The sequence below is a fragment of the Mytilus galloprovincialis genome, chromosome 4, assembly GCF_965363235.1.
Source record: "Mytilus galloprovincialis chromosome 4, xbMytGall1.hap1.1, whole genome shotgun sequence".
Lineage (NCBI taxonomy): Eukaryota > Metazoa > Mollusca > Bivalvia > Mytilida > Mytilidae > Mytilus > Mytilus galloprovincialis.
In genome coordinates this window covers 86,357,405-86,385,116 of record NC_134841.1, presented here as the reverse complement: position 1 = coordinate 86,385,116, position 27,712 = coordinate 86,357,405, and the positions used below count along the sequence as shown (strand labels likewise).

General features: G+C 31.4%; 1 protein-coding gene across 1 annotated transcript in view; it reads left to right on the top strand.

The window, feature by feature from the left end:
* The window catches only part of LOC143073252 (neuronal acetylcholine receptor subunit alpha-9-like), a 53,942-nt gene that overhangs the window by 9,702 nt on the left and 16,528 nt on the right, over positions 1–27,712 (top strand). The window contains exons 2-4 of the mRNA XM_076248661.1: positions 13,008–13,162; positions 16,513–16,557; positions 26,540–26,649. Coding sequence (XP_076104776.1) covers positions 13,008–13,162; positions 16,513–16,557; positions 26,540–26,649 — 310 coding nt within the window. The remainder of the gene's footprint in view (positions 1–13,007; positions 13,163–16,512; positions 16,558–26,539; positions 26,650–27,712) is intronic.

Sequence of the window (27,712 nt, the reverse complement as noted above, 5' to 3'; positions counted from 1 at the left end):
ATCATCACTTTTGTTTAACTTTTTAAAGAATTGAACAAAATTGTCAGGAGGTATGTCCTGAAGGGAGTCAGAATTGGCATGCATTTTATCTAACTTATTTAACATTGCCCAAAATGATTTTGGATTCTTTTCAATATTATCATTTATATCATAACAATGTTTTTGTTTATACATTTTTTGTTCATGTTTACAAAGTCTTCTGAATTTTGATCTATATGTATAATATAATTTTCTATATTGTCCATTTAGTGGATTTTTATTAACTAGTTTCTCATGACTTTTAACCGTATTTCTTAAGTCAGTACAATAATGTGAAAACCATGGTTTCCTGGTTGATTTTCTCTGTTTTTGTATGGGTTTTTTTATTAATAAATTTAGCTGATTGTTTAGCACAGTCTAGTACAATTGAATTAAATGACTCGGTAATCGAGTCACTGTCATTGAAGCTTTTGGCCATAAAATTTGCAAATTTATCTTTAAACATTTGACTTTGCATATTTTCTGTGTATGAAGCAATTGCTTCATCAGTCCAAAGAAATTTACCCGGCAAAGAGTCTAGTTTGTGTGAATCACAAGGCACGGAAGAAAAATTAACATACAATGCACAACTAATCGGGCGATGGTTAGAAAGGAAGTAAAATCATGGACTACAAACTATCCTATTGAATCAATTAATTCTTCTGAAATAAGTGTGGAATCTACAATGCTAAAACCGTAGTATGCTATACAGGTTGGTTGACCATTTAAATCACCAGTTGTTCGGCCATTTAAAATTTAGACATTTTGCACATATTTAATAATAATTTGACACTATTGTTAGTGTGTTTGTGGTCAAGAGTATTCCCTGGCAATACCCTATCAGGATGATATTCTGAATCATCTAAGTTTACAAGTTAAGTTACATTATCAAATTCAATAAAATCAAGTTGGGTGTTCGTATAGGCGTTAAAGTCAGCTTGTATAATGATGTCACTATATTTACTATATTTTTCTACATCACTGAGCAGAATAGAGTATATTGATTCTATAGCATTATTATTATTAGAATGAAATTCAAAACAGTGTAGCTGTGGCCATTGATTGACACATTAAAATCATCCATTGACTGGGACAATTTAAGTGAACGTTTGCATGTAACGACCAATGCTCAGTATGTACTTTTTAAAGACACTTAAACTATGGGGTCACCAAAGGTTCTCAACACCTGAATAAAGTAATTCGAAAAATTAATCAGAAATAACACGATATTTTGATTTATATCAATTATATAAATCAAAACACAAAGGTTATTCCTGATTAATTTTTCGAATTATTTTATAATTAAAGGCGTTAAGAAACCTTTGGTGACCCCACAGTTTAAATGTCTATCGTAGGTACGTCGTGAACAGTGGTCGTTACAGACAAACGTTCACGTAAATTGTCCCAGTCAATGGATGATTTTAATGTGTCAATCAATGGCCACAGCTACACTGTTTTGAATTTCATTCTATTATAACTTGAATACTCAGGAGATATATAAACTACAGCTACAAAAACATCTCTACTAATACTAAAAAAACATATGGTATAGTGTTATCCAGAGTTTATCAGGATGACTGTTTGTCAAAGATTTCACCCTTTTGGAAATTGAACTTCCCGCAAAAATATTAATTCCTCCAGAATATCTTCTTGCTTTCTTATGCTTTTCCCTGCTACTAGAATGGACTAATTCAAAATTAGGAATGGAAATGTCCTGGACAGATTCATTACCTATCCAGGTTTCTACAAAACTAGCAATACTAAATTTAGAAACCTCGTCTTGAAAATGCGGGTCATTTGCTTTCTCACTTGAGAGACCCTCTATGTTCCACATGCCAATTTTTAAAAGATTTTCATTAATTTTAACCGTTTTTTTGCTAAAGGTCTCATCATGAAATAAAATATAAATATATGGAAATACCAAAACTAAAAATACAGACTAAAAATAGTGCTTATACATAGGTATATACTGTAATTCAGTCACGAACCCACGATGTCGTGGATGTGTTCCAGTATCATAATGATAATTAATTGCAACGCATGCATTATATTTCAAATCTTAGTCGAGCACTGTCTCTATAGGTTAAACTTGTGATTCAGTGGATATAAAAGTATTGATGGCAAACGCGGTTTAAATATTTTATACTTTTTAGCTTATATATGATTTATTTTATTATGTACTTCGGTGATGCATGTGGCTTGTACTTTAGATACATTGTACTTTGACATTCTAATTACTATCAAAAGTTTCTAGAGCTTTATTAAAAATACACACAATAAATATTTGTTTTTCATAAAATTCTATTCTTTATCAAGCTCTTTATTGATATCATTGTCGAGAGTATTTCATCAGTTCAGCTTAAAAGCTTTGCATCATATTTCAATCATCCAGACCATCATTCTAAGCATAAAAGGGGTGAAGAGCTATTTCATACGAGATAAATTAATTGCTGTATAAAGTTTATCCCATATACGAGGGGGATTGATGAGGTTTATGGAATAGAGAATAATTGACAAATAAAGTTAAGAATAAAGGAAAAGGGCTTACAATTTGAAAATACAAGAAGACTCTCAAAAATGTATGATACTATAGGTTAGTCTTAGATTCATGATTTCTGTATAAGTTGATTTGGGCTTTGAACAAGCTGTCAGTAACTGCGAGTACTCTCAGATCTGTTCTGAATGTCTTTTTGTTGTTGGGATCTACAAGTACCCGGCCACGTCTACTCTATGTTTTTGTTATATGTATTTCTATTTGTATCCATCTGACGAGTTAAGCCTTTTTCAACTGAATTTTATAGTTCGTTCTTATGTGGTACTGTTACACCACTGTCTAAGGTTAGGGGAGGGTTTATAATCCCGCTAACATTACCGGTATGTATGTATGTATGTGCCTGTCCAAAGTCAGGAGCCTGTAATTCAGTGGTTGTCGTTTGTTGCTGCTTTACAATATTTTATTTCATTCACTTTTTGTACATTTATAAGGCTGTTAGTTTTCTCGATTGGGTTGTTTTACATTTGTCATTTCTGGGCCTTTAATAGCTGACTATTTGGTATGGGCTTTGCTCATTTTCGAAGGCCGTTTGGTCATTTGGTTATTTGTGGAAAGTTGTTAGATTGGCAATCATCTTCATCATATATATTTATATATAGTTTTGTTTTATAATCTTTTTTGAAGGCAATTTAGAAATTATCAAGCATGCAGGCAAAAACAAAGGCATTATTGGAGTGGACCACTCCTTTTTTATTTGAGTGTTTATACATTTTGTGAAAACATTTTTTAATATTTAAACTTTTTTTTTACCAATGTTGTTATATTGCATCGAAAAGATTTTGAACACCTTGAATAAGTTAATATAAGTTGAAATATGAAAAATGCATGTTGTGTCTACTTGAATTAAAATTTGTGTCTGTTATGACCCCTGAATTTTCGTTTGGGTCTTTGACACAATTTGTATGGAATATCATCTTCCTGTGTCAATTGTTAATTCACTCATGGGATGTCTTTGTTTAAATTGTGAAGGCTTCAGCTTAATCTCAGAAGTTGTCTACCTTTCAGTTTTATATATATCTTAATAGTCAAACCTTTTAAAAATTACCTTTTATATTGAAAATTGGGGAAACAGAGAGGAAAACAGCAACAAAAAAGAAACCCGTTTTTATAGTTACAATGTAATAGAAGAAGCCCGGATATTAGCCAAATAGTCCAGCAACGATTAGTTGGTGCCTTTTAAACATATGAATATATTCATAACACTGATGGTCCTCGGGAATGGATAACACCGGTATCAGTTTTATAAACAAGATCATTACATTGGCAGTGATGGAACTGTATGATGAACCCAGACCTAATTGTTGATATAAAAAGTTAAATTATTTATATATGAAATTTATAAAAAAAAAAACATTGTCTAATACAAGATTTGACTTGATAAGGTAATTATAATATTACACTGTTGAAACTTTATCTGTAAGTTTAAAATACGTAATTAAAAGTATTAAATTACAACTCATACTTGTACAAAGTTTGACAGTATCCTGAAAATAAATATAGACTTGCTACATGTCCCTTCCTGATCTTTTTTTTTTTTTTTTTTTTTGTATTAAATTTTACTGCTATTTATCTAGATTTCCATTATAATGACACCTACAGAGGGCGATCAGTATACTGGCAGTTTTCAGTAAACATAGAAACTAGTAAGAAAAAAACGAAAAGGAATTGTAGCAGGTCTAGTGGTAATATTGAAACAGTAGATCTAAGTGTCCTTTAATGAAAATTTGAGGAAAAAATGATTTGCTTATCGTCTATTATGTTTCATGCATATTAAGGACAAGAACAATTAATCCACAAATACAGAATGTATCACATCAGAAGATATACTCTGCAAATTGAGTCGACTAAGGTTTACAGGCCGGAATTTGGACTACCACTGGATATTGATACATGTACAAAACATGTAGTATTTTGCTACAAAATATGCCATCTGATTTATCGCAATGGTGGTTTAAAGTGAAGAATCGATGTTTTTTTCTTCACACTAAATCGGATTTTACGCCCCCTTTCCAAACGGAAAAGCTAGCCATAGTATTTTTACCAGCCAACACAACCTTCAAAGCTAGCTAGAACAGTTCTACGATTAGAACTATCCATAGAACAGTTTTAAGAACTCTTTGTCTTAAATATGAATAAGTCAAAATAATATAAAATATTTAAAAAAACGATAATGATTACACTAAATGGTGACCAATGAGATGCCCTAACTGCAATGACGTCATTTAGAACTATTCTACAATCCTGACAGGTTTGGTCAGTTCTGCTGACAGTTCTACGGTTAGAACTGATTTGATCTGTTCTGCTGACAGTTCTAAGACTAGAACTGATTTTGTCAGTGCTACCTAGAACTGATTCTGACAGTTCTACTTAGAACAGTTTTATGGTAGACATTGTACTGTTCTTTGACAGTTTAGAACAGTTCCTATGAAAGATTATTCTGACAGTTCTAATGAGAGGTTAGAAGTGATCGCCACTGTATGTCACTCCTTGGACCAACTTATATACAACAAGGTATCCGCGAACAAATTTGTGCATGTAAACAAATGGATAAATATTCTACGTCTGTGGCATTTTAACTTATATAAGAAATAGAAATATGTATAAGAAAGCATGTCATGGAATTTGTTTGTTAACACATCGTTAGTGATCCGTATAAAGAGCACCTTACCCTATCTAATATACCTCTAGAATGTATACATATGTGGCGGGGTTAAACATGTAAGCGGAAACACCCCCTAACCCAAGTTAGAAGCCTGTAATTCAGTGGTTATCGTTTGTGGCTGTTTTGCAAATTGTTTTTGTTCACTTTTTGTACATTAATTAGGCTGTTAGGTTTCTCGATTGAATTGTTTTTCATTTGTCATTTCGGGCCCTATAATAGCTGACTATGCATGCGGTATAGAATTTGCTCTTTGTTGAAGGACATATTGTTGACTATAGGCTGATTATTTCTGTGTCATTTGGTCCCTTGTGGATATTTGTCTCGTTAGCGATTATCTTCATCTTATGTATTATATAGTTTATAGTTGTATATAGCCAATTGAGAAAATTTCAATCATGTAGGCGAAAACACCGGCGTTGGGGGAGTGGGTCCCCCATCTTCATTTGTGTGTTTATATTTTATTTGAAAATATTTTTTATTTATATTTTAAATTATATAAGTTAGAGGTGATATTTTTTACCAATATGTGACCCCCTGTTTTTTTTCATATTTCATCGGTTGCACTTCAGTTAGTATGTGTCTTCGGTTCATTGTGTATGGAATATCATCTTACTGTGTTAATTCACCCATTGCTTGTCTTTGTTCAAAATTGTGAAGCCTTCAGCTTAATCTCAAAAGTTGTCTACCTTAAAGTTTCAAATATCTTGATAGTCAAATTTTCAAAATATTATCTATAAGGTATATGACGTCAAGTAACAATCACTTTTAATTTGTGACGTCAAATGTTTTGAATTATGATGTCAAAGTTTACGGGAACCTGTGTGATTTTATGTAATGGCGGACAAATTTGCATTCAAGTGTTTTAAATACCTCTAGATAAATAGTCCAGCAACGATAAATTGGTGCCGTTTAATATTATTAATATATACATGTAACACTGATCGTCCCCGAGGATGATTAACAACGGTGTCAGCCCGGCAGTAGCTACAACTTCGTTACTGTCGGCATAGAAATACGGATCAGATCGGTTTTCTGAACATTAAATCATTATACATTGGCAGTGATAGATCTTTATGATGAACCCGGACCTTATTGCTGATATACATGTCAATACATTTGTAGTTTAATTATTCATAAATAAAATTTATAAAAACATTGTTTAATACAAGACTTGGCTTGATAAGGGAAGTGTAATATTAAACTATTGAGACATTATCGTTAAGTTTAAAATACGCAATTAAAAATAATAAATTACAATGTATAATGTTTTACAGTGTGGCAGTATAGTGAAATACGAAAACGTGTATGCACATGTGAGTAAAAATTGCAAAATTAAAGTGTCAGTTTTCATTATTATAGTTAAACGAAGTCAGTTAAATGCAAATGACAACCATTATTTATAATCAAGTTTGAATAAATTTTTAAGACTTCCTTTCCATGTATTCCTTTTCCTACGTCTGTAGCATTTCATTTCAACTTTTAAAAAAAAAATAGAAAAATGTGTAACATATAGCATGTCGTGGAATTAGTTTGTTAACACATCGTTAGTTATCCGTATTAGAGCACCTTACCCTATATTAATTTATATACCTCTATTTTCTAGTGGTTGTGAACAATCTGATTAAAATACAAGTTCATTGTCAATCAGATTGTTGTCAACTTGTGATATGATATATTTTCCTATTCAAAACCTCCATGTTCATTTATTTGTTACAATGTACATTTGATTTTCACTGAACATATTAACCATATTTAGGAGAAATCGTACCAATTAAAAAATCAAGCGATAAATCATTAAAATTCTTTATCTTACAATCATCAAGAATACCAACTTTCGTGTTGCGAATCATTTTAACATTACATTTTCTGCTTGATTAAAATACAGTTTACTTATAATAATTAAAGTTACACATTTTAAAAATTCTGAAATTACTATTTCTTTGTATTCAGGCCATATAAAAGAATTATAAAAAAACGAAACTAAATCGATTTAAAAGTAAGAGTTCATTTAAAATCTTTATATTAAAACAATAGATTTTAATATGCCAAAGTAAATAATAAACAACTTTGAAGTCATAGTACGTGTTATTTGCCAGTTTACTTTCTATCAAATATAAAGAAAAATGGCAAAAACATTTTTATTATACAATGTACGTTTTGTATTACTATATAGTTCAGTCATGTTTCGACTAAAAGTGGTACCAAACACTTTGACTGAATTCCATTAATGTGGCTCTTTTAATTTTCATAAAATTTTGACAATATATTTACTTTGACCCTTTGACAAAAATATGAAAATTAAAAACAAAATTGAACCGCACATTCATCGGATTTTTTTTTTTTTTTTTTTTTTTTTTATTTAGCAGTTTGACAAACACTAATTTTGATCTTTTAGAAGCTTGATATAATTTATCCTTAACAATCATATGTGATTTTTTTACGTTCAGCAGGTTTTTACATAGTTATCTCCCTGTAGTTTTATGTACCACCTGAAACGATTACGAAGTTTGTGTTAATGTGGTATAAAAAGTAAAAATAAACAAAACAATGAAGAACTCATTCTCCTTCCTTCCCCATTGATTATATCTTATATCAACTGCATCATGTTATGTATAAAATGGAAAATTGAAATAAGGAATATTTCAAAGAGACAACAACCCGATAACAGCCGAAGGCCACCATTGGTTTTCAACGCAACAGGCCCCAAAATAAAAGTATGTACTAGTTCAGTGTAAATGGACATCATACTAAACTCCGAATACATAAAATAAACTGAAATGAAAAAAAAATACAAAACTCGCAAAGGCTAGACGCTCCTGACTTTAGACAGGCGCAAAAATGCGGCGGGGTTAAACATGTTTTGTGAGATCTCAACCCCCTATACCTCTAGCCAATGTAGAATAAAGAAACACACAGCACTTATGACAGGCACAAAAATACGGCGGGTTTAAACATGTTTTGTGAGATCTCAACCCTACCCCAAACCTCTAGCCAATGTAGAATAAAGAAACACACCGCAACACACAGTTAAACTCAGTTTAAAAGAAGCCCGAGTCCGATTTCAAAATAGGAAACAAAAGAATTTAAGTAAAATGACAATAATACATAAATTAACAAAGGGATACTAAAGCAGCTACCTACATGCCAACTCCAGACCTTAATTAAACTGATTGAAAGATGATGGCTTCATCTAATGAAAACCAAGCACAATCCCTCTCGTTAGGGGTGTAGTATCATACCCTCATGAAATAAATGAGAAGAACATAACCAGTAGTATGTCAACGACTGGTTTTATAATTAATATGTTTATTTCCGATGCAAAGACCCTATGAGTGAATCAATATAAATACAAAAATATGCCATTTTTTTTTTTTTTTCATTTTTTTGCGCTGTTCTTTCTTTTGAACTATGAAGTTAATGTTTGATTGACACTGTAATATTTACATGTTTGAATTTGATGGAACTATTGAAATCAGTTTAATATTTTCATAGTTTGATAGGCATTCATTTTGATTTTTATCCCAGGGCATTGTTTGCTTTTTTTATTGACATTTTTAAAAACGTGATATTATTGTTCTCATGATATTATTGTTCCATTTTGTAGACTTTCCCTTACTAGTGAATCGTTTATTCCCTCTACTATACGTGAATGGAATAAACTTGATCCAAAGATTCGCAGTGTCGACTCTATTTCTAAATTTAAGAAAGAATTAAAAAACGATAGTCTGTTATGTAAAATTGAAACGTTTTATTTATACGGCCCAAGGAAATTAAATATTATCTTAACGCAATTGCGATGTTCCGCTTCATTCTTAAATAATGACCTATTTAGAGCTAATATTATAATAAAATTAACGGTACCAATTTTCTTGCACCAGATGCGCATTTCGACAAAACATGTCTCTTCAGTGATGCTCGTGGCCAAAATATTTGAAATCCAAAGCTTATATAAAAGATGAGGAGCTATAATTCAAAAGGTCCAAAAAATGACCATTCTTGCCATTGTGGGTCCGATATTGAGGATGTCTACCATTACTTCTTCGTTTGCCCAAAATACACATTAGGTAGAAAAACCTTATTCCATAACCTTAACTGGCTATCTGAAAACTTTGTTCTAGATATAAAACTATTAATTTGCGGACACTTGGAACTTTTGAACGAACAAAATATTCAAATTTTCAAACATGTTCAAAATTTCATAAAAAGGACAAACAGATTTCTTATGCCTTGATAGAGCGTTATTATTACTGACACGGAACGTCATCGTTGTCATCAATTCACAAGTCATCGTCACAGAATTATACAACTTTTCAAACTTTCTCTTTCTCTTTTTACTTTCTCTCCTCTTTGTTCACCTATGAAAGCTAGTATTATATTGTATAAACTGTTTGTTTCATATGCATGTCCATTATATTAATATACTATTATTGTAACTTTATATTGTATTATGGAGAAGACTTCATAAGTATGATTTACTTGTGTCTAATCCATTGTGCTTTAATTCAGCAAATAAAATATGTTTAAACTATAAAACCGTAAGCGTCGCATGGTAATTTGACCCTTTCCACAAACAACCAAGTGATCAATCTATGTCAGGAATATTATCTCCATTCGTGAAAAATTTACCTTTTAAAGAATATAAGCATCGTTATTCGACAAAATAAAAAAAAATGTACAGTAGAGTAAATTAATAAAATTCTTTTCAAAGTGGACAGGATTCCGTTATGGAATAACCCTAATATTTTTCAAAAGTTACCTTGATGATTGGTCCAAATAAAATGTACTAGTATTCAAGATTATTTACTATGATATTTGAAATATGTGAAGTGGTTTCTAATAGCGTTAACATTGTACAATATGGTATGGGGATAAAAGAAAAAGCTAATGATAACGATGAGCGTGGGGATGTGGGTGTTGGAGAAGTGAGCTATGTGTACAAGTTATTTCCGAACTTCAAGTGTTCTTTATAAGTTAAATGATTAACAAAGGAACGTTCTTTTTAGTATCTCGAGCATTCCTTGCATATACGATAGTGTCATTGCAAAACATGTCATGCAACATCATTAACAACTCGCAAACCTGTTAACTAGTCAGATATAAATATCTAAAAAATATCACAATAATTACAAATTTGCATTGGGTCAATATGTGCAAAATTATAGCTGACTATGCGGTATGGGCTTTGCTTATTGTTGAAGGCCATGCGATGACCTATAGTTGTCAATTTCTGTGTCGTTTTGGTCTCTTGTGGAGAGTTGTTTCATTAGCAATCATACCACATCTTCTTTTTTATAATTATTTTCATGTAGGTGATAATATATAGTAGCCTTGTTAATGTCTGTGTCATTTTGGTCTCCCATGGACAGTTGTCTCATTTGCAATCATACCACATCTTCTTTTTTATATTTTCGTAAACTTGGATACTAAGTATGAATTGTGCCTCGTTTTGAAGCTGATATATTTTCATAGATGTTGTTTTATTTTCGGGATACCAAGTGTGATTACATTTTTTCATAATTTAGAAAAACCGAAAGGCCCTATATATGATGCTGTTTCTCTACTACTGTAGTATAAAATATTTATCACACAAATAAATTCAATTTTTAAAAACATTTCACAATTCCAATGTTTTTACATTTACTCTTCAAATACACCAAAATGGATAAGATCCGTCAATTATTTAAAATAGAATCATGACCAATAACAATTGCATGTAGTTTTTTAATTTGCATTATATTATAATTGGAACGTGTTTTGAGGTGCATTAAGGATATTGGACCATCTATTCTCTCGTTTAGATTTTAACTATTTCTATACGATAAGACTTCATAAAATAATTAATACAACTATATTTTAATGAATACTACTATATTTTATTCACCAATATTCAAAGTATTATTTTTGTTTCTTAACATTAAGGGTAACAGTTGAACTTTGACTAACTTGTTTTTAAAGTCAGTTTCTAGTTGAAGGTCAGTCTATAAAGCAGCCTTAGAAATTGGCAATCATACCACATCTTCTTTTTTATATTAGAAAGTTGGTGAAGTGTATCCGAATGAAAGATTTAATATATAAAGGATTAAGAATAACCTCCTTCAGAATATTTAGCACTTATAAACAGCAACTTAGTGAAAGACTCTAAATGACAATTGTCATACATACAAAAATTTACTTTGTTTAGAATTCGTTTACTTTCTTTATTTAGAAATGTTATGATTAGATCATGGCGGTGCTGAAGCAGTGGCGAACGAGCTTAATACATATATGATTGTCTCAACGTCTTTCCAACTTTTGAATTTTCACTTGCTCCTTGTTCTAATTAGGTTCAACTGTTGTATAATAATTTACCATTAGGAATTGTATTTTGTAATAGATTCAAAATTGTGTTCTACATATGTGTTAGACCAAAAGTCCTTTTCTCGGATCCTAGTAATTGACTTCAAGTTACGGAAATACATAATTTCTGGTTCAAAAAGTTCTACTTGTCTTTCATGTTTACACTGTTATATATGTGAAATATATTTATGATTCACGAATTTAATCAATAATGACCTTTTAGTAAACGCTATTCTCTATTATATGAGAAAAAAATTTAAAGATTCATATATTGAAATTAAACATAGATAGCACTTCGATATTCAAAGGATTTTTATCATTGTTATGTCATAATCAGAATATCATATGGTATTCAGGTCTCAGGCGGGATGTATAGTATGACATCCCCAGGTGAGGGTTTATAATGCCTCAGCCGACATTTTAAATAATTTTCATTGCGAATTACAAAATCCTTTACTTGTGCGGTAAACTATCAGGTTTTGTGTGTCAAAATTTCAGTGATCAAAAAGCATACTATCAGTGATGAAACCTACATAATTATCTTTATTGAAAACATCTTTCAAATGAAATAAAAACAAATCTATCTGTCAAGATGAACACAAGTGAAAGGATTTTTCTGAATAGTGTGTATCATACACACTATTCAGAAAAATTTTCTAAATATTTAACTGTGTAGTCAATGTTGCAACAAATACCCGGAACTTGAAAATATATTAAAAAAGGGGTAATCCGTAAAATATGTGTAAATCAGGTCTTAACTTGTGACAGTGAATAATCAGTATGTTTCTTCGTCAACCATGCTCTAAATGAAATTATCATGTCAGGGAACATTTACTTAATTAAATGACATTGAGTTCTATTCGTATAATCACCTCATTAAAACGTCTATTATTAATAACAGTTAGAATATCTATACTTGTAGTTGCTAAATTAATAATAGAAAAATCTATCATTATAGTTGTGGAAATTCATCAGTTATGCTGTTCGCTTTAATTGGTCGACACTCAAATAATGTTGAATTGGAGAAACAAATGGGCTTGGAAATTTGAAAAAAAAACCTGTGTTTTAATACTGATTTGGAGTTTTGAACGATTGTTTTAAATCCGTAGTAAATTAATAAATGAAAGTTTCTAGTTAAATAAATAATTAATAAATATTGATTATGAATATCGTTCATATTGCTTGCATTATATTATAGTTTGGAATTAATACTAGCAAACGATGAGAAATAACAGAATGCTGATTCAGATATCAACACAAACGATGATCCACCATGTGTAAATGGATAATTTATCATTGTAGTTTTATCAGGTGTCGTGAGGAAGAATATAAACTTGGAAAAATGTATAACATTATAAGTTAACAGCAGTGATACTTTCGCAATGTATACATCTACTCTATGTGTCATATTGTGCATAATCCAAACCTGTTTTGTAGGGATGTACTTGGCACAATCACAGCTACTCACAACAGAGTTGTATCAACATCTATTTATGAATACGAACTATACGATAGATTTGTTACCAGTTTGTCAAAATGGTGGGAATGTTACAGTTAAGCTGCAGACGGCACTCAGACAAGTTATGGATGTGGTAAGTAACAAGTTCATTATATACCATAGTAGAAAATTGTATAGTGAGAAAAAATTCGTGTTAAGATAACTAATGATAATCTGTTTATTGCTATTTTACCTATGACGAAGTTAATTTCATTGATAACGGAACGTGTGCCCCGCGTTTCTAGCGATAGTTTTTCATATCACTCTACTTTGCTGAAGAAAGAAATTATCAGTCAGAAAGAACAAAGGAAAATTTCGTAAAATAGCGATAATAAATGTTATTTGTATTTAAGCATAAGGTTTGTCTGTGAAGAACTCATTAAAGACATAAATATTCTGCTGGAATTTTTCAGGCATTTACTCTCATTTCAAGAGTGTCAAAACATCGCATTCAATTGTATTTCTTGAACAACCTTTGTTTTCAACGTGCTAATAAAATGCCATTCGAATTATTTTTTGCTCTGGGGATGTTTAAGTACCCTGCCACGTCCAATCTGTATTTTTGTTAGAGATATTATCTACTTTGTACAATCTGATAAGTTTTTTTTTATAGTTTTTCTTATGGTGTGCGAGTTGAGTCTTTTTCAACGGATTTTTTCTATACTTTGTTTTCATGTTGTACTGTTACACCACTGTTCTATATTGAAGGATGGTAGCACATTTAAAACTGGTTAAACCCCGCCACATTATGTACATGCCCGTCCCAAATCAGGAGCCTGTAATTCAGTGGTTGTAATTTGTTACTATATATCAATTTGTTTTCATTTATTATTTTGAACATACATTAGGCCGTTAGTTTTCTCATTTGATTTGTTTTACATTTATCATTTCCAGGACTTTTATAGCAGACTATATATATGTGGTTTATGTTTCACTCATTGTTGAAGGCCTTACTACATGTATGTCCTCTGGCTGTTAATGTCTGTGTCATTTGATATCTTGTGGATAGTTGTCTCATTGGCAATCATACCGCATCTTCTTATTTTTATATGTATTTGTGGTTGATTTGCATTTGAAGAAGACAAAATCTTTCAATCAGTTTAAATGAAGTCTGGAGCTGGCATGCCAGTAACTGCCGAAAGTCCTTTGTTAATTTCTGTTTATCATTCTCCTTTTGGTTAGTTTTTTCTGTTTCCTATTCTTATATCGGACTCTTGTGAACTGCGTTTAACTGTGCGTATTCCTGTTTTTCGTCCACATTGTCTTTAGGTATAGTGGAGGGTTGAAATCCCACAAAATATGTTTAACCCCACCGCATTCTTGTACCAGTCCCAAGTCAGGGACCTCTAGTTTTTTTAAGTTATGTGTGTGGTGGTATTTTCTTTAACTTTAATTTATTTGTATGTTTCGGAGTTAAGTATGTCTCCATTTCGCTGAACTAGTATGCATTATTATTTAGGCACTTCTGACTTGCGACATGCACATACAAAATGCTGCGGTGTTAAGATCTTTGGAAAATTGCGATGCAACTTGACACTGAATCAAAATTGAATAACGAAAATACAAAGCTATATAAATTATAAAAAAGAGGAATCGTTAAAAACTGACAAAATTCCCAAGCTCCGCTTTACAAACAGAACGACTGAAAAACAAACTGGAAATGTCGATCATTGTTGAATGATTAGACATCATCGATTTATTCAAATGTGAAATTAAAGAACTACGCAATCTTAATATTTCTGTTCTTAGAATTTAAGAGGTTCTGCACCAAACGATTTCAAAAATAAGTCCACAAGAAAATTTCTGTCGCAATGGACCACTGATTGTTCCATGATGAAATTGACATTATACAAAATAAAGCTTTGTTACTATATTTAGGAAATAAAATCTTGGAGCATACTGCTGTGACATGGCTAACGTTTAGAACAGAGAGTATCAGTAATATCATTGACAACAATACTCCTTCGGGGTAGGAAAAATAAGTTCAGGAGTAAGCAATTCTAGTGATTATTATTCTTCGAAAAAATGTAGTTGATCTGTAAAATAATTGATTTATTTGATTCCTACACGTTTGAAGTTTTGCAGTTTTATATTTATCTTTTGTGAGAACATGTCTCTTATGAGATTGTAGTAGTCTTGTAATCGTACATAATGTATAAATTAAATAGTTACCTCTTCATTTATAAATTCAATTTAATTCAAATATTTATTGTCATATATATGAGCCCTGAACCATAAGTTTGTGACAAATAGTATAAACAGACACAAAATATATTTAACAAACAAAACCATAAGGAAACATTAACAGTAAAAAAAGATTGTAAATGCTTTGAATAGAACAAAACATGTTTTATATATATTACAATGTCTAGGTCAATAATGTTCCGGAGTTCAGTGAGTGTCGTTGGTTGGTCTGTCATTTTGTTTTCGTGTTTATTGTACATGCATAGTTGGTTATACCAGTTGCAATGCTTTACAGTTTGTCATGTTGTAGTCTTTTAAAATGACTGAGTAAACGATATGGACTTTGCTGATTTTTGAAGGACTACCGTGTTGACCTGTAGTTGTTTACATCTTCATTTAGTTTCTGTTGGATAGTTGTCGTATACCTTTTTGTTTGTATGTATATCATAATTCCTCCCCTCCGATATCAACAAATTTCAGATCGTTAATTCATGGTAGTAAAACGTTACCGTGGCCATAATGCACTGTTCCCAATAGATAAATTTAAAAGGTTAAAGTACATTTATGTATAGGATAAATGGACCTGTATTCCTAGACATATAACGCAATTTAATGTGATACATATTTGCGGCAGTGTAGGTAACATATCAGCAGTATGATCTATGATTATATCTTAACTCTGTCGGAAACAAGGATGTAGAAATTACATTATACATTAGTGATAGCGCATAGATGTTATCCCCATCTCTCTATATTCAGAATCAATGCAGCATAAAAATAAGGTATATAAATAGTGCATTTTATGGTAATGTATCATACAACATGTGTTGATATGAATTTGATTTGTAAACATATTTTTTGTTTGTTTTATCGTTCAAATAGTTGTTTTCTTTTTTAAAATTACTAGGGTATTATTTCGGAAAAAGCAGGGATATAAGATATATTTTCCTACTGATAAACGGAAAATTTAGTCGTTGATACCTACAATTACTAATGGGTTTTTATTTCCAGATAGAAAAGATAAATAAAAATAACGTAAAGTATAAATGATGGGACATAAGCTATTGTAGTTTTATTAGCGAGAAATGCCAATGCTTTGTTTTAATAAGCACAAATAAATATAATGTTAGAATAAAGAACGTAGTTTTTATCTTCTCAACTTCACTACATTGAAAACGTAAAAAGCTACATATTTTACCTTGAAAGCCTCAGTTTTTCTTTTAAATATGATTTAACACCTTTAATTATCATTTGTTACAGAATGAAAGAGAACAGATTGTAACAGTAAATATATGGTTCCGAATGGTAAGTCTGGCACAAAACTATTTATTAATTTATTTAACACAAACACGTGATTCAAACATAATCCTTCAAACCTTAATAAAGAAAAAAACTACTATAAAGTTAAACAAATAGTTGTCTGTTACGTTAAATAACTTGTTCAGGCACATACATGTAATAGGCAAGAAAATAATGGCGTACCAAAGTACAATCTAAATCTTGAGTCGAAAAAGCACACGCAATACGAAGGCCAAAGAATTATCATAGACAAAAAGTCAAAAGCAAGTTAACAGGAAACGGAAAAATGAGAAAACCAGTTCCTTTTCAGCTCATGCTACATGTACCTGTCTTGTTAATACCATTATTTGGTATATTTAAAGCTACCTTTAACGTTTACTTCTGTAAGTCTATAAAAGAGGGAGAGTTTATCATTACTCAACTCACTTTATTAAAAAAAGTCAAAGAATATGTTTGTCTAGTAGTTCTACAATTTTATCTTAACTTATATAAAAATCCGAACCCTAACAACAGATGATAATAAAAGTCCGGAAATAACCTTAATTTAAGATGTCAGATCAAACATTCATTCCCTCCATTTTAGAACGTAAAAGAAGCCCTTCTCTGACACAACAAAGTCCTTTTGGTTTCACAGTTTACTTAAACACATTTTGCAGAAATGAAACTTTTGGTGAAAGAGAAATATATTCAGACCATTTTTAACCAAAATTTACTTGTCTATGAGTTTGCATTAAAAATTGAGGATTAGTGCGCTTCATCTGTTAAAACATTCTCAAGATGTTGTAAAATGGCATTTTTTTACCAAGGACGATGGATCAGTAAGTAATTTGCCATAGTCCTTCACGGATGTCTAGTTAAACTTTTGTACATTTAAAAGGCCCTTTATAAAAACTAGATTTCTCTAGTGAAGAGTTCATATAAAATGGTATTTGTTTAACTTCTTAAAGAAGTAACAGAAGAGTTTGCCAGTGTTACTTTGACACACTTGTACACATGTAACAATACAAAATCGTTCTAGCTTTAAGTGTTTGATACAGATAAGTGTTCATAGGGATTTCTTAACGTAATATAATTTTTATTTATATTAAAGGAATATTTTTAGTCAAATAAATTTAGTGAGTATACTGCTCGATCTCTATCAAAGAGCGTCCAAATAAGTACACTCGAAACCATGAATCAAAATAATCCATCGTACAGTTTAAACCGTTATTATTTGATCACCTACATAAATAATAAGTCTAGCTTTTGCTGTTAAGCTATTTATCTTAGGATTCAAGACGCAATTAGCATAGCTTAGTATTTATAAAATGTTACGTTGAGTAGTATCATATTCTATTGCTGTATGGGTTTTGAGATCTTAAATTATTTGATTGTTTATTTTTGATTTATTCACATTTTGTAGACTTGAGACGATTTAGTTTATTGTACCTTGTATAGACAATGGTCTATTTATTTTTTTTTGAGACTATCCTCTAGATGCGACAGTCTTTTAATTATTTGGGCTGCTTGGTTTCTGTATAAATTACATATTTTCCTCGTCTTTTGTCTGTTTACCTTTGAAAAAAATATAATATGACACTTAATCATGAAACGTCTTGAAATGAGTTAACTTCGTTTTGAGTTGATATGATGGTCGTTGTTTTCACTCTAGATCTCACATGTAGCGGTCTACTTTTTAAGTAACTAGGAAGCGTTCTTATATACAACGCATTTGGGAAGCTCTTCTATATCTTAGAGTGAAAAAATAAAACAACATTGGCAACTAAGGTCTTAACTCAATTTTTGATTGAAATAGATCTAATTCTATTTTAAATTTGTTTATCTTTTCATGCTTTGTCTACATACCAAAACATTATAACGTTTAGATATTGTCTATAATATCTAGTACGTAAGAACGCAAATCAACGATTAAAATAAGTTCCCTTCATATGAAAAACGTGTTTTAGTCTGTCTGAGATGTTTTATATTTTTTTTTAAATGGGCATTTAAATAATGAAGTTTAGCTATTTGTTACATATTTAGAGAAAATATTTTATTTTAGGATTCAAATATGTATATAACATTGTAAATAAAATACACAATAGTTGCCTTAAGACAATATCTAGTTCATATGAACTATCTTTATTATTTTCCTTATATCTTAGCTTTATTCTAATATAGGTGTAATTATGATTAATGTCTAAAGAATAAAATAATTTCTTAAAATAGAATCATATTCAAAACAGTGTAGCTGTGGCCATTGATTGACAACCTTAAATTATCCCATTGACTGGGGCAGATTATGTGAACGTTTGTCTGTAACAACCGCTGCTCACTATGTACTTGTTAAAGGCACTTAAACTGTGGGGTCACAAAAGGTTCTCAACACCTAAATAAAGAAATTAGAAAAACTAATCAGGAATAACACGATGTTTTGATTTATATCAATAATATAAATCAAAACATAAAGTTATTTCTGATTAATTTTTCGAACTATTTTAATATTAAAGGCGTTAAGAACCTTTGGTGACCCCACAGTTTAAATTCTATAATAAGTAAGTAGTGAGCAGTTGTCGTTGCAGACACACGTTCACCTAATCTGCCCCAGTCAATGGGATACTTTAAGGTTGTCAATCAATGGCCACAGCTACACTGTTTTGAATATGATTCTATGTATTCAGACTTTCTTGCGTTATAATCCACTAAACATGTAATTGTTTTTAATCTACAGACAGTTGGGTCATAGTAACACTTGTAAGGGTGACACTAAGGAATGTATGCATTAGCAATACACAAAAAAATCATATTTAAACACAATAGCATAAGTGACAGTTATTCATGTACAAACAGTATTTTGAAAATAAACATACACAGTACAATATCATAATTAGATATAGGAAGATGTGGTGTGAGTGCCAATGAGACAACTCTCCATCCAAATAACAATTTAAAAAAAGTAAACATAAGTGATAGTTATTAAAGTACAAATTATATTAAATAACAATAACAAAGATCACACAAATGAAATATCAGTGCAGCCGTGTTATTCCTATTTCGATTTATTCAGCAATTTATACCGTAGGCACATAAAAATATTACGTTTCATAAAAATGTTACATGCTCCTTTCAATCAGAAATACTGAAACGCTAAATAATTTATCGGTTACGATTTATAAAATTGGAATGGTCTATTTTAACCAGAGACATATGATACAATATATATGTCTCTGTTTTAACTGTTATGAAATGTTGAATAATTTATCCGTTGCCATGTGGACATACTTCTTCAAATACTTAAAACTCTTAATTTCAATTACTAATCTGACTTTGTCACAAGTAAACAGCAATGTAAACATATTGTGATGGTATCGTTTCAGTTGAACAAATTATATAAAATCAAACTGGCGTAAAGTAAAATAAAGGTAAAATAAAACATTATAGGAAGGTCACTTTTAAAAACAGCTGCCCAAGAGACAAATTATAAATACAAAAGCAATTTGTGCATAAGGCTATATCTACATACATATAGTACATATATTGACTTCCCCCCGAGACGATATGTTATTTGATGCGATTGCGTTTGGATACTAGAACAATAAATCACATAAAATGTATATATATTTCTTAATAATCTTCAACTGTTTGTGACACAAATATTTACCTTTTATTTAAAGATAGAATGGCTACTAATAGTATGACTTTTATTTAAAGTTGGTATGGCTACAAGTCAGGAATATAACAAATGTTTTTCATTGCAAAATGAGAGCATATTAGATAGGGACATCAATTTTGCCTTGCAACAGGCATTGTAAGGACCCCTTACAAAATAATCGCGAGGATCATTTCACTAGATGTAGTTTTAATGATTTACCGACCCAATTACTACCGAACGAGACTACGTGTTTATAATCCTTACAGGGAAACCGACATCCTTTACAGCAACCAAATTCTATATATGCCGGGTTTTACGTTTGAACTAAAAGTGTTTAATTTATGAGATCAACCCCAGTTTTTGGTGGGGTTCGTGTTGCTTAGTCTTTAGTTGTCTCTTGTGTACTATTATTTGTCTGTTTGTCTATTTGTTTTGTTAGCCATGGCGTTGCCGGTTTATTTTCGAGCTACGAGTTTGACTGTCCCTTTTATATATTTCGCCCCTCCTTGAACCAATACATGCAATAAACTAAGGAGGTTATATGAGAAGTTTCTCATAATCATACAACCTCCTTGAATAGACCAAGTCCAGTATATATATCTTTGAGTTTGACTATTCCTCTGGTATCTTTCGCTCCTCTTTTATGAATGATGACTTGCTAAGAACATTTGAACAATGTTTTATGTGTTAAGTCAAAGATTTAGATCACATTGAAGTATAAGAGCAGTTTCATTTTCAGGCGATATCTTTTATAATCCATTAACCTTAACTTGATTGAAACGATCATTGGTCTTAAATCCCAACATTAATGTCAGAACTAAGTTAAACTTTCCATTTCTAAGTAGCAACATTCCAGCAGCACCTGCATACGGGGTATATATCTCCCAATTGATACGATATTCCCGTGCTTGCATTTCCTATCATGATTTTCTTGATAGAGGGTTGCTGCTTACAAGGAAGCTATTAAACCAAGAGTTCCAAATGGTGAAGTTGAAATCATCCCTTAGTAAATTTTACGGACGCCATCACGAGTTGGTTGACCGTTATGGAATAACCGTTTCACGAATGATATCGGATTTGTTCCTTACGTTGTAACTACAATCCTCTTCCCTTTCATGAATGCGACCTACCGAATTAGACTAATTACCGGATTTGTTATCACATAAGCAACACGACGGGTGCCACATGTGAAGCAGGATCTGCTCACCCTTCCGGAGCACACGAGAACCCCTAGTTTTTGGTGGGGTTCGTGTTGTTTATTCTTTAGTTTTCTATGTTGTGTCATGTGTACTATTGTTTGTCTGTTTGTCTTTTTCATTTTTAGCCATGGCGTTGTCAGTTTATTTCGATTTATGAGTTTGACTGTCCCTTTGGTATCTTTCGTCCCTCTTTTAAACCATAACTAACTGTATTGTCAGCACCCGTTAAAGTATACAACAGCAAGACCAAATTCACCAGTATCCGTCACAGAAAGAAATCCCCAATTTTAAATATCCTTTAAGATCGCTACTCTGGTTTGCACTAATTGTGCTTCGAGTTTTGCAATTTTGAAACTTATTTTAACATTATCATTGACAATTTTTGTTAATGTTTGTACAAAAGTTGAAAAAATAATCACCATTAACTTTAACAAGAAGATGCATAACTATAAATATGGATGTTATTGGATTTGGCACATTTATTTAAATAGAATTATGTGCCTCTAGATATCCTTTAGATGTGTATTGAAATTTTGTATTTATTTTTAAACGTTTGCTTGATTTAATGGGTTCAACCGAATTAAAATGTTCGTTCTATAAAATTTTATTTGAATTTAATTAGGTATGTTATAAAAGAAACTGAAAGGATTTATCCTTTCCAATCACAAATGTTCCGTCACTTATTTTGTGCTGTAGGGTAAATTGCACTGATATGAAATTTTAACTGATCTTATTTATTTATGGTTTCAGATAGGAATATTAAAATCACACTTGATCGTAGGGTTGAATAACATGCCTTATATTAAATGAATAAAAGAACAGTCTTGTTTGGTTTACGAAAATTTTACAGCAATCCAAAGACACACCCGATTCTATACAATTTGGAGTCAAAATACGGGTTTCAACTAATGTCTTCCTTCTAGTCCAGAAAAGTTGTGGATACATGTAACAAAGACTATCAAAGATCTTCCGTCAGTACTTATTGTCATAAACAAAACAAAAAAGCGACAATCAGATATAGAATGAAATTCAAAACAGTGTGGCTGTGGTCATTGATTGACACATTAAATTCATCCATTGACTGGGACAATTTACGTGAACGTTTGTCTGTAACGACCACTGTTCACGACGTACCAACTATAGACATTTAAACTGTGGGGTCACCAAAGGTTTCTCAACGCCTTTAATTATAAAATAATTCGAAAAATTAATCAGGAATAACCTTTATGTTTTGATTTATATAATTGATATAAATCAAAACATCGTGTTATTTCTGATTAATTTTTCGAATTACTTTATTAAGCTGTTGAGAACCTTTAGTGTCCTCATAGTTTAAGTTTCTTTAAAAAGTACATAGTGAGCAGTGGTCGTTACATACAAACGTTCACCTAAATTGTACCAGTCAATGGATGAATTTAATATGTCAATCAATGGCCACAGCCACACTGTTTTGAATTTCATTCTAATATAAGACGACCAATAACATTGTTTCTGGCTTGTCGGGATATATACACAAATTTGTTGCAATTCCTCAAATTAAAGAATGTTGTAAAATCTAAGGTTAACCTTACCAAATTGATCTCCCGAATTTCCGCATATTCAAAGGTAAAAATATATTCTAAATAATTTTGGATTAATAATATAAAGATATATGCCAATGAGACAACTCTTTACCCAAGTCACAATTTGTAAAAGCAAACCATCATAGGTCAAAGTAAGGTCTTTAACACAGAGCATTGGCTCACACTGAACAGCAAGCTATACAGGGCCCAAAAATGGCAAACAAACGACAACCACTGAACATCAGGTTCCTTCCTGTTTTGTGATTCGATGCCATTTCATCAAGTATACCCAAGAACCATTGATAATTAAAATGTATAAAAGTACTGAAAGCAACACCTAAGTGCGTATAATGCCATGTGATTGATAAATAAAGTGTACCAGTGTCCATAAAACACCAGTTTTTATACATTTCAAACCGCTGATGACGAATTAACTTCTTATCGTTACCGTTACGGAATATCCGGTTGACCGTTATGGAATAACCGTTTCACAGATGATATCGGATATGTTCCTTTTGTCGTAACAACAATCCTTTCCCGTTTCACGAATATGACCTACCGAATGAGACTACTTACCGCGTTTGTAATAACATGAGCAACACGACGGGTGCAACTAGTCTGTTTACCCTTACGAAGCATCTGAGATCACCCCAGTTTTTGGTTGAGTTCGTGTTGCTTAGTCTTTATCTGTCTATGTTGTGTCTTGTTAAGAATTTTTGTCTGTTTGTCTTTTTTCATTTTTATCCATGGCGTTGTCAGTTTGTTTTGGATCTATGATATGAATGCCCCTCTGATATCTTTCGCCCCTCTTTTATCAAAGGCTTCACAGTTTGTAGTGCCATACATTGTTTATTGAACCTCCTTTTTTAATGAACCAAAAACAGTGCATTATATAATGAAAAACATTTATATAAGCTTTGGATTTCAAATATTTAGGCCACGAGCATCCCTGAAGAGACATGTATTGTCGAAATGCGCATCTGGTGCAGGAAAATTGGTACCGTTAATGTTTTTACCTTCAGTTTGAACAAATTTGAAAAAAATTGGATAAATTAAATATGAACTTATAACGTTTTAATCTACTAAAAACTTATTTCATTTTCAATTTAGATTCTTTTAAATCTATCGAAATATAAACCCAAAGTTTTCTTTCGTCCTTTTGTTCGGTAAAATTAATTCACACGTTTTGAAAGTGTTAAGGGTATATAAGGTAGAACAGTAGTATTGGACCCTTAAACTGTTAAGAATTGTCACCCAAAAATGATAACGTTAGTTATTATTTTTTCAACGAAAAGTTAAAAATAGGTTAAAATAAATTTATAAACAAATCTAGACTATTAAACGAGAAGATTTCATTTTGTGTGTCGCTTCTCGTCCTTCCACAATAAATTAATCGTCATGCATTTGTGTCCTATATGTACCCTGCATAGTCCTGTTTGTCATCCATTCTTATGATTATTCCGTATGGGTTATTTTGGGAGGAAAACGAAAAAAAAAGGTGTCTGGACATTATTTCTGTCATTGGACAAAATTTTAAGTCAGACTAGACTTCCGGTTTTTGTTTTCTGTATACTTTGAAGTCTATGAACATACATATACTATGAATTAAGTGTATTGCTATCTGCTATTATTTTCAAGTTTACTATCCACGGCGGTCACATAGTTTATTAACTTTATAGAGAGGGTCTATATAATATGTCAAATTGAATGACCGCCGTGGATCGATTACTAAACTGATAATTGACAGCAAAAAGCTAATACACTTTATTTATAGTAATGAATGTTCATAATATACAGATAAACGCTATATATTATATAGTGTTAAACGCTAATATTATTGAAATTAATAGAAAACAAAAAAATGGATATTTTGGAAAAAAAGGGAGTATTCGGGAAAGAAAAAACAATTGTCCTGTTCCAAAGTACCTATGACTTTTCAGACATTTTCTGAAATTCTCCAGTCCGAATTTTTTTACAAAAATTCATCGGGTCACTAAGTATATTAGATGGAGAGGGTCTATATAATATATCAATGACCGCCGTGGATTGATTAGTAAACTAAAAATTGATAGTAAAAAGAAAACACACTATATACATAGTATTCTCAAGTGTTCATAATATACTAAATGTATGTTCATATTGAAATTGAAAGAACGAAAAGGAATTTTTGGGGGAAAAAGGAGGAGGGTAGAAAAACAATTGTCATGTCCCCAAGTACCTATGACTTTCCTGAAATTATCCAGTCATTAAATCTTTTACAAAAATTAATCCTACAACACTTTACATACTTTCAACCACACTCTGAATGCCCGTGATTTCGCGGGTGTGTTCTAGTGACGTTAGTTTAAACACCCCATTCATAGTTGTCCGCACTATATATGAACCGGAAGCTAAAAGAGGGACGAAAGATACCAGAGGGACAGTCAAACTCATAAATCGAAAATAAACTGACAACGCCTTGGCTAAAAAAGAAAAAGATAAACAGACAAACAATAGTACACATGACACAACATAGAAAACTAAAGAATAAGCAACACGAACCCCACCAAAAGCTAGGGATGATCTCAGGTGCTCCAGAAGGGTAAGCTGATCCTGCTCCACATGTGGCACACGTCGTGTTGCTTATGTGATAACAAATGCGGTAAATAGTCTAATTCGGTTGGTCACATTCATTTAAACTAAAGAGGTTCACGCACACACTAAATAAGACACCACTAGACATTCCAATAAGAATTCAAAGATATATGATTATGGTATAAAATAGAAATGATCAGGTTAGAAATTATTTAAGTATGATATCAGGTAGTCTCCGTAATATTTACAGTGTAGTTAGTATGCCAGTATTCTGATTATTACTCTGCTATTGAAACATATACAGAGGAATAAAGCCTACTTATGTGTCGTGTTAATGCAACATAATGGCCTATATGACGATCACTTACACGAATTACATATACTATTAGTTACATAGTGTGCTAGTGGCCTAATACGGTATATATGGGGTTAGTAAATTCAATATGTGGTGGGAGCGAGCTCGAATCCCCATATGGAATTTACTAACCCCATATATACCGTATTACGTCACTAGCACACTTTGTAACGAATTTATCGTACCGACTATCTTAACGTGTGATATTTAGACTCGTGACCTATCAAAAAGAGCAAGTCTTCAATGCTGGTAGCATTAATAAACCACTTCCATTGATCCTACAAAAACAGATGCCAACAATATCAATTTGTTAGGTTTAAATGTGTTTATGAATTTATTTCAATCTTAATCATCAAATTCTTCGTCTGTTGAAACCATTAAGATTTTTTCTCAGTACCGTTTTGTTTTTTTTTTTATAAAGGGACGGAACACCACTACTAACGATGAAATAAGCCCCGCCTCCCAACTAACCTAATATGAAATATACACAGTCTCCACGCTGACGTTTTTAACCAATCATATTAAAAATGTATAGGAATTTAATTTTCAATGTGTTACCATTTATACCTTTCTTTCATTTATTTATTCATATTTATGTTAACATTCTATATATGCACATACGTGATTCACTCACCACTATAAACTCTATTTTTTCATATTGTTTTAGAAATGGAATGACTGTCGATTTCAATGGAATGCATCAGACTTCAATGGAATGACGAGTTTTAATGTTCCGTATGCCTCAGTTTGGGTGCCAGATATAACATTATACGACAGGTACAATATAACCATATACAATACCTTGATAAAGATAAAGTGTAGCATGCATGAAAAATAGAACATATGCTTGTCATATATTGTATATCAAAATAAGGTCCTGTGGTATGATTGTCACAAGGTGCCAATCTTAATGGTTGCGTGAATAGGCGAATAAAGTAGTATAATTTTAACACATGTTCATTTGTGTGTCCAAGGCCAGGAACATCGTCAGACGTTGGTTTTTGTTACCGTCATTTAGGGAATTTATGGTAGACTTTTGATAGTTACTGTTAAACTTATTCAAAATTTATCTAGACTGTGTGAGTTACAGCTAGACGCATGGACAATTCCTGTAATATTTAAGACAGTTTACCTCTAGATTTCTTTTCACTTTTTTTCCGGATCATTGTCTCATTTACATGTATACACCCAAATATTTTTTTCATTAAGGATTTAAAGAAGAGAGAAATACAGTTACTGTTGAATGCATTTCTTTGATAGTGACGAAAGTTATACACGTTTCTATGTACATAAAACTGAAAAATATGTATTTATTGTAAATCAATGTAAAATTCCCTTGAAAGTAATTAAAAGCATAAGCATGCAACACTCCCTGTTTTGCACGCAATGAAAAATGTCTGAACATAACAACAGTTGTGCTAATGCACGAGTACAAGTGAATATTGTCTCTTGTAGAAAAGCCATTACAATTGGAAGTCCATGTATTATTTAGCTCCAAACAATATTCATCAATTTTTATGAAATAATCCATTACGACCAAAAAATTTCAAAAGTTTTTTTCTCTCTAAGGTTTTTAATAACGTTATTAAGATCTGATCTTGAATGTTGTAATTTTGCTGGATGTAAGTTTTTTGTCAATAAGGTAACAATACAGGTTCTTGTTATTGTACATCTTCCCACTATAAAAGAAATTTTTTGCAGTCGTAGGTCAATAGTGTACAATATGTTCATATGTATACTTTCTAATGTGGTTTTGCATATTTAAACTGTAGACAAAGACAAACCAAATAGAATTTGACAAAAAGCTGTTGAAACATTGTGATTACACACAACCTCCAAT